This window comes from Brachyhypopomus gauderio, chromosome 19 (genome assembly GCF_052324685.1).
Source record: "Brachyhypopomus gauderio isolate BG-103 chromosome 19, BGAUD_0.2, whole genome shotgun sequence".
NCBI classification, from domain to species: Eukaryota; Metazoa; Chordata; class Actinopteri; order Gymnotiformes; family Hypopomidae; genus Brachyhypopomus; species Brachyhypopomus gauderio.
In genome coordinates, this window is record NC_135229.1 from 13,736,922 (window position 1) to 13,750,537 (window position 13,616).

The 13,616-nt window shown below is 49.1% G+C and overlaps 1 protein-coding gene across 5 annotated transcripts in view; it reads left to right on the forward strand.

Moving 5' to 3' along the window:
- The window catches only part of LOC143483040 (sickle tail protein), a 61,179-nt gene that overhangs the window by 32,351 nt on the left and 15,212 nt on the right, over positions 1 to 13,616 (forward strand). For 2 of the 5 annotated variants that reach the window (XM_076981717.1, XM_076981718.1), the window contains 3 exons: positions 8,736 to 8,913; positions 10,116 to 10,314; positions 11,786 to 11,879. In XM_076981717.1, coding sequence (XP_076837832.1) covers positions 8,736 to 8,913; positions 10,116 to 10,314; positions 11,786 to 11,879 — 471 coding nt within the window. Of the gene's footprint in view, positions 1 to 675; positions 826 to 878; positions 1,096 to 7,726; positions 8,281 to 8,735; positions 8,914 to 10,115; positions 10,315 to 11,785; positions 11,880 to 13,616 lie in introns of those variants that run through there. The other 3 variants (XM_076981720.1, XM_076981719.1, XM_076981721.1) reach the window with 3 other exon arrangements.

Sequence of the window (13,616 nt, forward strand, 5' to 3'; positions counted from 1 at the left end):
GGATCTGAGCTACCAGCGGGCTCACTGGGCTCAGGGCGTAACTCTGCGTGGTACTCACGTGTCTCGCTGTTGTACACACCTGCCTACGTAACATCGTCTCTGTGCTGTTTCCATCCCTCCATGTATTTTTGCAGTATTGTTGTGATACTGTATTAACAGGCTCTCACCGCCACAGTGGTGTGATGACATTTTTATATCTGTTCACTTCCACTTGACATTTCTAGCGACTCGTTTGTGCATGAATAACCTTGAGTGGTATATGTTCTGGGTATATCAATATATTGTTTCACTGCCGGAGAGAGAGAGAGAGAGAGAGAGAGAGAGAGAGAGAGAGAGAGAGAGAGAGAGAGAGAGAGAGAGAGAGGGATGTGTGTGTGTGTGTGTGTGTGTGTGTGTGTGTGTGTGTGTGTGTGTGTGTGTGTGTGTGTGTGTGTGTGTGCGTGTGTGTGTGTGTGTGTGTGTGTGTGTGTGTTACAATTAAGACCTCAGATTTAGGGGAAACAGCGTACATATTTTTTTTTAGCGCTAGAAGAGTGAAAACAGCGTAATGACGTCCTCTCTCCAGGTGACGGCGCGATGTTACAATAAAACGAACCTAATGATGAATTAAATATTGGAGATATCTTAATCACGCAGTCTTCCGTTTCCAGTCTTCGCATTTTTTTTAACAAAAACGTGATCTCTGTGCTTGACAAAAGCACCGTCCTCTCTGCAACCTCTACAACTTCAGCTCTCTCAACAAACGCGCAGCTGTAATCGGTGTGGGAACATTCACACGGACTCAGTTTGGACCTCAGATCTGAACTAGGCGAGCAGGTTTTACAGGTAAGTTCTGACGTTCAAGTAGGCTGGCGTAAAAAAGACATCTCGATGTCACGACTTTAGGAGATCAGTTTACACCAGAGCAGCATCAACGCAGCAGAAATACCTGAAAGTTTCAGATGCTGCAGGATCGTAGGAGCGGCGGACGTGGGTCCTGGTTCCGGCCCGTTTGCTCTGTGTCAGAGGGGAATGTTATTGGCCGTCCGGTCTAAACAAGCTGGATGTTGCACCCGGTTTACGGTACGGTGGTGACTAGCTGTAACATTTCTCACTGTAAGTACCAGCGTTGTTTCTGTTTGCTTGTTTGGGGTTCTGGAGTGGTTCTGGTCCGATGTTTAACGTCTTAAATGTCTTACACGGGGGCAATTTGCATGAACGCCGCTTGAACTTAGACACAAGAAATGCACAGGCATAGCGAGAATCAAATAAATAAGACTCAACTATTAGCATGATTGTTTTTTCTTATTAAATATAGGTTTATTTCTAATGATAAACATCCCGCATATTTATTATAATATGCTCGATGTCTATGAATCTGTTATCGTTATAGAGTTATTATCAGACTCCACAGTGGTGGTGGCATACATAGCTTTTATAAGCAGTACTGGTCCAGTTATATATAGTTATAGTGTTTAAAAGATGGGTGAAAACTTATATACATTCTGTCAAGCCTCCCTAATATTCTGGTTTAACTCCACACTCTGATCTGGTCTTTATTTCTGTATTATCATCTGTTCAAGTTTGTGTCTGATTAGGCGTTTAGCATTTCTGTACCCTTCAATTTTGTGAACACTGTGATTTGTAACTCAACACGTATTGACAGAGCATAACAGGACACATAACACCGAGGTCCGAGTCGCCCACCCGAACCCCTCCCTCCCGAACCATCAGACCCGGTGGGTCCAGTGCTGGTTCTCATGCGTGGTTGGTCCTGGGGGGCCTGGAGTGTGACCCACCCCCGTGTCTCCGGCACCGAGCGGTCTCAGAGCTCGCTCGTCCTGTGCCGGTACAGTTCTTCATATTTCTCCAGATCCAAGGCTCCTGCTCCAGGGGACGTGTGATTTATCTGAGGCTGGCCGAGCTTCAGCGCTGCTGGCGCTACACCAGCGGAGATGAGCCATCCGTCCGCTCCTCCACCCATGATTAGACGGTGCAGCCAACCATGCGGGCTGCTCCTCAGAAACACCACCCCCCATCCCCCCCCTGCTCCACTTTAAAGCGCTAGTCTGACCAAAAATGTCACATATTGTCCAGTGATGAAAGCCCATAGTCACCCAACTAGCATGATCTGATGAATACTAACATAATGAATTTGATTGTTAGCATTTTTGGTGTATTCACAGTGTATTCAACTGTGAAGATATTTTTATCTCCTGTATTGTAGGTAACTCATGATGATAGGGTCAGAGTTAACAATGAAGCTGTTAATATTTGAATCCACATGAAACTCGTTACCAAGCTGGTCATGATCTTCCCCAGCTGTGGCAGCTAGGACTACCCAGTCCTGGAGAAACGTTTCCAGCAGCTCTTAATGAAGCACGCCGGGTGCCAGTTGTTGGCTTGGAAATTGAAAAATACTAGTTTCACACTTTACCTCTTATCCTCGCACGTGCCCCTTGTGAAGAGAAAATGTCTTCAGGTTACAGGGTATACCTGCTAATACCTCGGTTTATTTATCCGCTACGGGAGAAGGAATTATGCATGTGATGAATAGAATAAACAATAATTTACAGTCATGGTCTGTAAATCTTGGACCAGGTTGATGTGAAGTTTGGCCAGGCGAGCACAATCTGTTATTCCGTCCTGCGGTGTGTCGTAAACCACGAGCAGCACCTGTGTGGAGATCCCACGTCCACGCGGGTCGACACCTTCTGCCTCTGAAGGGAACCACCAGTGGAGAGACGCGAGTCAGTGCTGCTGTGGTCACCACACGTTCTCACTGTCACTTCACACAGCTGACTAAACACTCCGTGGTGCTATTTAGAGTTGACCAAAGTTTTGTGTGTGTGCGTGTGAGTGTGTGCGTGTGAGCATTTGTGCGTGTGTGAGGCGTTTGCGTATTTGACAAGTGCATGTTTTATTGCCATACTGGGCCAAGTTATAACACCTCTCAAGTCCCGTTCAGCATTCTCCACACACCTGGAAGCTTCTGAGGGCTTCAGATTAAATAGTGCCATAAAAGTGTAATCTGCAGTCACCTAGCACACACCCCCTGATAAACCCCCCCACCTCCCGTCCTGCCTCTGGATACCGCTGACACGGCTGTCCTGGTCTGCCAAATAACGTCCAGCACGCGGACGTTAATTAGCTACTGCAAGTCCAGGGTTGTACTCTGAAACGGCTGGACACGCCTCTCCCTTTTGCAGGAGGGAAAATATTCAGCACGTGGCGGATTAGCTCCGGCTGGCCGTCAGTCAGCAGGCCGTCCCAGTGCAGTCAAACCTTAAAGCACTTTAAGCAGAGCGAGCAGTTCGAGGCTATTCTCAGAGTTTCTTAAAGCTGTTTTTTTTAATGCTACATTTGAGGTGAACTCCTGTCGATTCCCAAAAGCGGGAATGGTTTGAAGGCCTGTATTTGGAACATAACCTACATACTCCACATACCTCCGTGAACTAACACAGATGATTTTATTTTATTTATTTGTTTATTTAATTTCATGAACTGCACAGATATTTCTCCATGTGGAATGTGGCAGAGAGGACTTGTCTCCTCCACGGGCCAGAGACCCCCCCCCTCCCCCGGGGTCAGGGGTCACCTCTCTCCTGGGGCTGCCCCTCGGCTACTGTGAAAGCCTCTGTGGTTTCAGAAATTGTGCCACATTCTCCCCTCCGCACGGCCCGACACCTTCCTGTTGTTCTAGTAACAGTGAACACTGCTGTTTGGTCCCAGAGCCTTTAATGCTCCCGCCACATTCTCCCCTCTGCACGGCCCGACACCTTCCTGTTGTTCTAGTAACAGTGAACACTGCTGTTTGGTCCCAGAGCCTTTAATGCTCCCGCCACATTCTCCCCTCCGCACGGCCCGACACCTTCCTGTTGTTCTAGTAACAGTGAACACTGCTGTTTGGTCCCAGAGCCTTTAATGCTCCCGCCACATTCTCCCCTCCGCACGGCCCGACACCTTCCTGTTGTTCTAGTAACAGTGAACACTGCTGTTTGGTCCCAGAGCCTTTAATGCTCCCGCCACATTCTCCCCTCCGCACGGCCCGACACCTTCCTGTTGTTCTAGTAACAGTGAACACTGCTGTTTGGTCCCAGAGCCTTTAACGCTCCCGCCACTTTGTTCTGTCTCAAGGAAACAGGCGTCAGGTCCACTGCAGAGGAAGTGAAGCCCCTGTGGACACGCCCCAACCACAGTAGACATGCCCCACCCTCCCTGTGGACACGCCCCACCCACAGTAGATATGTCCCTCTCACAGTAGACATGCCCCACCCTCCCTGTGGACACGCCCCAACTACAGTAGACATGCCCCACCCTCCCTGTGGACACGCCCCACCCACAGTAGATATGCCCCACCCACAGTAGACATGCCCCACCCTCCCTGTGGACATGCCCCAACCACAGTAGACATGCCCCACCCTCCCTGTAGACACGCCCCACCCACAGTAGACATGCCCCACCCTCCCTGTGGACACGCCCCACCCACAGTAGACATGCCCCACCCTCCCTGTGGACATGCCCCACCCATAGTAGACATGCCCCACCCTCCCTGTGGACACGCCCCACCCATAGTAGACATGCTCCACCCTCCCTGTGGACACGCCCCACCCACAGTAGTTTGGAGGGGAGCTACAGGGAGGTGTAGAGGAGAGGTGGAGAGGTGGAGAGGTTTAGCTTCACTGCACTTGCCGCGCTGTGGGAAAATGGAGAGTGATTTATGCTGCAGAATCATAGTGGGCAGCCCAGAAGATGTGAGGAAGTGTGGGGAAGTGTGAGGAAGTGTGGGGACGTGTGAGGAAGTGTGGGGAAGTGTGAGGACGTGTGGGGAAGTGTGAGGAAGTGTGGGGACGTGTGAGGAAGTGTGGGGAAGTGTAAGGACGTGTGGGGAAGTGTAAGGACGTGTGGGGAAGTGTGGGGAAGTGTGGGGACGTGTGAGGACGTGTGAGGAAGTGTGGGGACGTGTGAGGAAGTGTGAGGACGTGTGGGGAAGTGTGAGGAAGTGTGGGGAAGTGTAAGGACGTGTGGGGAAGTGTGAGGAAGTGTGGGGGACGTGTGAGGACGTGTGAGGAAGTGTGGGGGACGTGTGAGGAAGTGTGAGGACGTGTGGGGAAGTGTGAGGAAGTGTGGGGAAGTGTAAGGACGTGTGGGGAAGTGTGAGGAAGTGTGGGGACGTGTGAGGAAGTGTGGGGAAGTGTGGGGACGTGTGAGGAAGTGTGGGGAAGTGTAAGGACGTGTGGGGAAGTGTGAGGAAGTATGGGGAAGTGTAAGGACGTGTGGGGAAGTGTGAGGAAGTATGGGGAAGTGTAAGGACGTGTGGGGAAGTGTGAGGAAGTGTGGGGACGTGTGAGGACGTGTGAGGAAGTGTGGGGACCTGTGAGGAAGTGTGAGGACGTGTGGGGAAGTGTGAGGACGTGTGGGGAAGTGTAAGGACGTGTGGGGAAGTGTGAGGAAGTGTGGGGACGTGTGAGGAAGTGTGGGGAAGTGTGAGGAAGTGTGCAGTCACGCTCGTGTGTGTGTTTGGCAGCGCAACTTTAAACAGCTACAATTTCCTCATCACATTTTGAGGTTTGGACTATCTGAGCACGCTCAGGAAGCTCATGCTGATTGGCTGGGTGTGGGAGGCAGAGGGGAGCTGGGTTATTCCAGGTCATGAGCTGGGCCAACGTGCATGCGGTACTCAGCGTGCCATCACTCCTGAAGAACTGGGGATTACTACATCAGACATGAAGGTCTCAGCAATTCAGGGCTTCCGCTATCTGATGGCCCCCGTCTCCTGCATAGATTAGAGCTTATTTCTGGGACTTTTAAACCGCAGCTTCGGATTAAAGCTGCCAGCCTTTATCTTGTTATACACCATGTATAACACAGCGAAGATTAAGGACTTCATCCACATAATGGTAATTGCAGGAAGAACAAAGACGCTGACGTTGCTTGCAGGAGCTTTGCAGTGGGTTGCAGTAGGTTGCAGTGGTTTGCAGTAGTTTGCAGTGGTTCGCAGTGGTTCGCAGTAGTTCTCAGTGGTTTGCAGTAGTTTGTAGTGGTTTGCAGTAGTTCTCAGTGGTTTGCAGTAGTTCTCAGTGGTTTGCAGTAGTTTGTAGTAGTTTGCAGTGGTTTGCAGTAGTTTGCAGTAGTTTGTAGTGGTTTGTAGTGGTTTGCAGTGGTTTGCAGTGGTTTGCAGTAGTTCGCAGTGGTTTGCAGTGGTTTGCAGTAGTTTGTAGTGGTTTGCAGTAGTTTGTAGTGGTTTGCAGTGGTTTGCAGTAGTTTGCAGTAGTTTGTAGTGGTTTGCAGTAGTTTGCAGTGGTTTGCAGTAGTTTGTAGTAGTTCGCAGTGGTTTGCAGTAGTTTGTAGTGGTTTGCAGTAGTTTGTAGTGGTTTGCAGTAGTTTGCAGTAGTTTGTAGTGGTTTGCAGTAGTTTGCAGTGGTTTGCAGTAGTTTGTAGTAGTTCGCAGTGGTTTGCAGTAGTTCGCAGTGGTTTGCAGTAGTTTGTAGTGGTTTGCAGTAGTTTGCAGTGGTTTGGTGCTGATGGTGATGTGAGCGCTGTTAAGAACGTCAGCAAGTCTTTCTTGTCACTTCAGGAACTGTTTTAACATGTTTAAGTTGTTTGATGATATATTGTGAGTCAGATAGAGAGGTATGTCACTGAACGCTGAGCACAAACTGGCAGCATGATCGTAGCAAATGAGCACTGAGAATTAGGTTTGTGTGTGTGTGCGTGTGTGCATGTGTGCGTGCGTGCGTGCGTGCATGTGTGCGTGCGTGTGCGTGCGCGTGTGCGTGCGCGTGTGTGTGCGCGTGTGTGTGTGCGCGCGTGTGTGCGCGTGTGTGTGCGCGCGTGTGTGTGTGTGCGTGTGCGTGTGTGTGTGCGTGTGCGCGTGCGTGCGTGTGCGTGTGTGTGCGTGTGCGTGTGTGTGCGTGCGTGTGCGTGTGCGTGTGTGTGTGTGTATGAGCGTACGTGTGTGTGTGTGTGTGTGTATGAGCGTACGTGTGTGTTTGCCTGTGACGTTCTGGCGGTCTTGTCCCTGTGCTGCTGTCTCCTACTACAGCAGGAGTGATGGCCTCTGGCCTCTAGGGGGAGCTGTCCTGCCTCTCCCAGTCTTCACACATGTCTCTCATAAATATCTGCTCCTTGTCTCCTCCCTTCTTCCCTTTCGTAAACACCTATTGTGAGGAGCAAATCAGCTAAAGCATAACTGTGCGCTTCAGTTACTTATTTATACAAACACACTGCAGAAAGACGATATAAGAGCAACACGGCAGCTTGGTGGTTAGAATGTGGGCCTCTCAGCACTGGGGTGGGGTGTGGGGTATGGTGTGGGGTGGGGGTGTGGGGTATGGGGTGTGGGGTATGGTGTGGGGTGGGGTATGGTGTGGGGTATGGGGTGTGGGGTATGGTGTGGGGTGGGGTGTGGTGTGGGGTATGATAAGGGGTGGGGTGTGGGGTATGGGGTGGGGTGGGGTGTGGGGTATGGGGTGGGGTGTGGGGTGGGGTATGGGGTGGGGTGTGGGGTGGGGTGTGGTGTGGGGTATGATAAGGGGTGGGGTGTGGGGTATGGGGTGGGGTGGGGTGTGGGGTATGGGGTGGGGTATGGTGTGGGGTGGGTAGGGTGTGGGGTGGGGTGTGGGGTGGGGTGGTGTGTGGGGTATGGTGTGGGGTGGGGTGTGGGGTGGGGTGTGCCCAGTGGTGGATGGTGCTCTGTCACTAGGGTCTGTCCTCTCTCCCCTTCCTGCACCCCATTCAGTCCCCCAGGGGGCTGTGGATCCCGGTAGAGAGTACGCTGTGTGTGATTGGCTGCCGCTTCTCGCTGGTGTGTGATTGGTTGTGTAAGAGTTGTACCTGTGTTAAAAAAAGGTAAAAGCAACCTTGGGTATGTTGAAAGGTGCTATATAAACTGAATATTCATTCATTCATATCTGAGGGCTTGGGCCAAAACACATGAACCTGTGGGGCTTTTGTGTGTGTGTGTGTGTGTTTATCATTCGTCTTCCGCTGAACATAAATCACTTTTTTTGTTTGCAAAACATATAATCTATATTGACCTGAGAACGTGTTGAGAGTTATCACTGTGTATTTTGTATATGCTGTGTGTAATCGGAGAGGTGGGGACCCCTGCTGGCTGCTCTGTGCCGTGGCGGCTTTCTGTGGGCAGACGGCCTTCCGAGCCCAGCAGGACAACCGCGCCTGTGTTCTGTGTATGTGACGGGCTTCATGTCCTGATCCGGTGTGTGTGGACCGGCCTGACAGATTGGACATGGTTCCAACAGAAACGTGTAATGACATGAAATCTGCTTTTCCACATAGGTGATAATTTTAACATTTCATAACAAACCTTTTCACTAACTGCTCTGTTTGTTTTAGAGGATATTTCAGTCTTCACAGGGCACATAGCCAAATTTTATCATTGGAAAATCTTTTGTTTAATATGTTATTGTGTGTGTGTGTGTGTGTGTGTGTGTGTGTGTGTGTGTGTGTGTGTGTGTGTGTGTGTACAGAGTAAATGTTATGTTCTCTACAAGTTCTCTTATAGTTTCATCAGATAAATCACGGTGTGGTTATATTTGGAAAAACATTGAGTTGTCTCATATCTTCTTCACCAGATCTTTGCTTACTGCACTTAAAATTTAGCTTATAACTCATCCAGAAACTCACCCTGTCCTATACTATTAGTAATCGGTCTTATCCAGGCCTGTTCTCACATAGATCCAAGCCACAGAACCGATGCTGAGGTGGTTTGTGTCTGCGGTTATGTGTTCCAGGTCAGTGGAAACCCCCAACCCTGGGCAGGGCAGCAGTGTGAAGCGCCTTTACTGGCCTCGCTGGAGTCTGTGCAGGCCATGTCTGAAGAAGCTACCAGCACCTTCACTCGAGGCAGCCGTACCCGGGCCAGCCTCCCTGTGGTCAAGTCCAGCAACCAGACCAAGGACAGATCCTTAGGTATCACGCTGTGTCCAACAATGAAACGCGTAAATACAGAAGTGCCTCTTAGTATTTGTGTCGTTCTGTAAGATCTTATAAATGTTTGACAACTGTTATTTAAAAAAAAAACTTATTTTGTATGAATAGTCTGATTTCTTTTCTTAAGCAGAAACATTTTAAGACAAGAAGAGACCCAGGGACAGTGTGTAAGATATACCAACAGATAAGCTCAGGTTTCAGAGCAAAGCCATTACTCATGTTAAATGGGTTATTTTAGAGATCTTCGAGCTGCTGCCCAGTATACCAACGCCACACATGTTCCTCGTTTTAAGTAGACGCTTGGCATTGCTGAGACCGAACTTTAAACCACCCCACACTGAACTGTGTCTGCATGTGAGCTGTGAGCTGCTCCATCAGTTCAATTCTGCTGAGGTTCATCTAATGGACTGGCAGCTTTGCAGCAACTGTTTTCAAACACATGAACACACTAACACACACGCACACAAACACAAAAATGCATACACACACTCACATCCCACACTGTCCACTTAGTTTATATTGCAGCAAGTAAAATGTTGGTTTAAGCCGATAATTACAGACGGCAAACGCCAAGCTTGGCCCTTGCTGAATCTCAGACTGAAAAAAACACAAATACTACACATTCTCTCTTTCCCTTCAACATGCTCTGGTCTCCAGATCCACATCTCTGCACATTCCACGAGCATCTGTAAGCCTCCGTCTCCGAGCTCAGATTCAGCTGGTAGCTCTTACTGTGGAGATCTAAGTGGTCAAAGACATTTCTCTCCCAATATTTCATGTTTGGTAGTTTATGAACTTTTCTTTCATGAAATAAAATAGGAGCTCATTCTGAAACAAGCTTCGGGTCTCACCGTACAAACTGAAGCCGCTCTAAGCAGCTCTCCACACACAAATACGCTATCGCATACCACACAGCGAGAAAGGTACTGATATAGGAGCTCAGAACATGAGACTCACAACTGATGCTTTAGGGTTTCAGGCTGTTTTATGTGTTAAAAATGGGTTTATCCTGCTCCAGTGTATCCCATTCAGAGCGTGAGAGGTTTGGCAACAGGCCACTGCACTGACAAAGCCATAGAGCCGAGAGGCACAACCCAGTCCAGTGCTGCACTTGGCCAGGGCTGCAGTACGCCTAGCCGTCATGTTAAATGGTACACGCCACCTGTGACCCGTCTCTCCAGGGGTTCTGTTCCTGCAGTATGGAGACGAGACCAGGCAGATCCTCATGCCCAACGAGCTGACCAGCGCCGACACGGTCCGAGCTCTGTTCGTCAGCGCCTTCCCCCAGCAGCTCACCCTGAAGATGCTGGAGTCGCCCAGCGTGGCCGTCTACATCAAGGACCACGTCCGCAACGTCTACTACGAGCTCACCGACATCCGGTGGGTGTGGAGCGCCGTCTGTGTGCTGCTGCGACGTCTTAGCCGTAGAGGTCAGGCCTCGGTGTCCTAACAGCGGGGTCGTAATCTCATAAAAAGAGTACATGTGTGCAGACGCTGTTAAAGGTGCATTAATGGATTACAACAATGTTCACCAAAAAGAAGAGTATGCCCCCACAGTCACTGCAGTTTTACCATCCAGAGTATAATCCCTGACACAAGCTAATCTTCTAGTTAGGCAACATAAGGGAGAGGATATATTACAGTATCTCTAACGTTCAGTCTTCACAGCGGATGTCTCAAGAATAGTGTTCAGTTCCACTGGAGGTGTTTTTGTTACACAATGTGAATTAAAACCACTCCAGATACTTTGTTACACTCTCTCGTGTTGCTTCATGAGGTACTGGGTTAAAATGTTTAACTCAGTTCCTTCCCATAATAATAAGTCTATTTTCCCAACCCACGCTTAAAACAAATTTGTGTCACAGTCTTGTGTCACAGTTGTGTCCAGAGGGCGATGACACCTGGTTCTGTGACACGGCCACGGCACTGAGACGGAAGAGCAGACAAACACACACAAACAAACAACCTTATCCAAGTAAATTATATTACCACAAGAATGTAACAAGGCAGAACATGCTGGTGCTAATCAAGCCTTTAATTTCACACGGTGCTGCCCTCCCAGTCAGATAACTTTCCCTCAGTACGAAGAACTGAGAGGAACATCTCTCAGCTTTTGCACATGCTGACTTTTCTCCAATGTTGTAGACAGTTTGGAGATTCCAGTTGTTCGGATTGGAAAATTTGTCCCAGTGTTGTAAGTTGTGGCAGTTTCACCACAAAAGCAGCTAGCTGTGCCCCGTTATGAACCAGCACCGGCGGTGTGTTTGTGCCAGAGCGTAAGAGTGGCCGTGCTGGGAGGAGCCCGTGTGACTGGAGAACACACCACCCAACACACTCCTGCACCTTTCACACACAAGGCAACAGGAAAGGGAGGGTGATCCATCACACCAATGTGCATGCGTGCGAGCAAGTGCGTGTGTGTGTGTGTGTGTGTGTGTGTGTGTGTGTGTGTTATGGTACACGGGAGCTGGGCTTGGCTTGTAGAGAGCAGTGGGGAGCAGACTTGTGTCAACACGCTCCTGAGCTGTCTGTCAAAACAAATCGCTTTTATTTATTTTTCTTTCTACAGCTATTTTAACGTAAATGTCAATTTTACGCTCCAAGTATAAGTTACATGTTTACATCAGGAGCCCTGTGCTCTGAAAAGTAATACACTAATGTAATGTCAACTCTTCTAATAATAATATATTTCCCACTTATTTATTATTGCCCAATAATCATATTTTTTCTGCCTCATATGGAGCCAAGACCTAAAGATTGTAGACAATGGCACTCAGACATGTTGGTCATTTGATCCACACGTCTGTAGGAGTTGGTCACTCTGACCTGAAGCTCCTGCTCTTATTTACAGAAACATCACGGCACACTCCTGTTTGAAGGTCTATCACAAAGACCCCGCCCAGGCCTTCAATCACAGCCCCCTCAATGGCACCGCAGACACCAGGGTGAGCTGGAACACTCCCTCTCTCCCTCTCTCTCTCTCCTCTCTCTCTCTCTCCTCCTCCTCTCTCTCTCTCCTCTCCCTCTCTCTCTCCTCTCTCTCTCTCTCTCCTCTCTCTCTCTCTCTCTCCTCTCTCTCCCTCTCTCTCTCTTTCCCTCCCTCTCCTCTCTCCTCCCTCCCTCTCTTCCTCCCTCCCTTCCTCCCTCTCTCTCTCTCTCTCTCTCTCTCTCTCCTCTCTCTCTCTCCTCTCTCTCTCTCTCCCTCCTTCTCTCAGTGTTTATGACCCATTACTGCAGCTAGAACCTGACTGTCTCTTTGTAATATTGTGTTTTAATTGTGTTTTAATCTAAACAGCAGCATGCTAAAAGCTGTGTGTGTGTGTGTGTGTGTGTGTGTGTGTGTGTGTGTGTGTGTGTGTGTGTGTGTGTGTGTGTGTGGAGTGGGGGGGGGGGGCTTCCTTTGTTATTGTCATCATGAGTTTGCTTATATATCCTCTCATGTTGGGGTTATATTACTTCTATAGTAATACTGATCATCCATATTTAAATATTACATATCCAGTTTTGATTTGCGTATTGCAGGAACTGGTTATGTAAGTTCAAGCACTAATTCTGCCTGTAATCAGGAGGCCAGACATTGGTCTCGTTTTGACTCCATTAAATTCCTGTTAGCATCTGGAGTGAAGCAGCGGCTGTGATTGTAACCAGACTGAGTCTGGCGCTCTAATGTGAGTCGTGTGTGAGGCCTTCTTAACACGTGTGTGTGTGTGTGTGTGTGTGTGTGTGTGTGTGTGTGTGTGTGTGTGTGTAAGGCCTTCTTAACACGTGTGTGTGTGTGAGGCCTTCTTAACACGTGTGTGTGTGTGTGTGTGTGTGTGTGTGTGTGTGTGTGTGTGTGTGTGTGTGTGTGTGTGTGAGGACTTCTTAACGTGTGTGTGTGTGTGTGTGTGTGTGTGTGTGTGTGTGTGTGTGTGTGTGTGTGTAAGGCCTTCTTAACACGTGTGTGTGTGTGAGGCCTTCTTAACACGTGTGTGTGTGTGTGTGTGTGTGTGTGTGTGTGTGTGTGTGAGGACTTCTTAACACGTGTGAGTGTGTGTGTGTGTGTGTGTGTAAGGCCTTCTTAACACGTGTGTGTGTGTGAGTGTGTGTGAGGCCTTCTTAACACGTGTGTGTGTGTGTGTGTGTGTGAGGCTTTCTTAACACGTGTGTGTGTGTGAGGCCTTCTTAACACGTGTGAGGCCTTCTTAACACGTGTGTGTGTGTGAGGCCTTCTTAACACGCGTGTGTGTGTGAGGCCTTCTCAACACGCGTGTGTGTGAGGCCTTCTTAACGTGTGTGTGTGTGTGAGGCCTTCTTAACACGTGTGTGTGTGTGGCCTTCTTTACACGTGTGTGTGTGTGTGAGGCCTTCTTTACACGTGTGTGTGAGGCCTTCTTAACATGTGTGTGTGTGTGAGGCCTTCTTAACACGTGTGTGTGTGTGTGTGTGTGTGAGGCCTTCTCAACACGTGTGTGTGTGTGTGTGTGTGTGTGTGTGTGTGTGTGTGTGTGTGTGAGGCCTTCTCCAGGCGTCAATTCACCGTGAAGTCGCTCCACTTCCAAAATCGCAGGTGCCATTTACAAAAATGCTAATGCATGTATTTGATACCATGTCATCATCACAGATCGTAGTTAATAACTACAATTATTGGAGTGGCTGTCCGTCCCATCCGACGCATAATCACTTATTAACAGCAGGAGAGC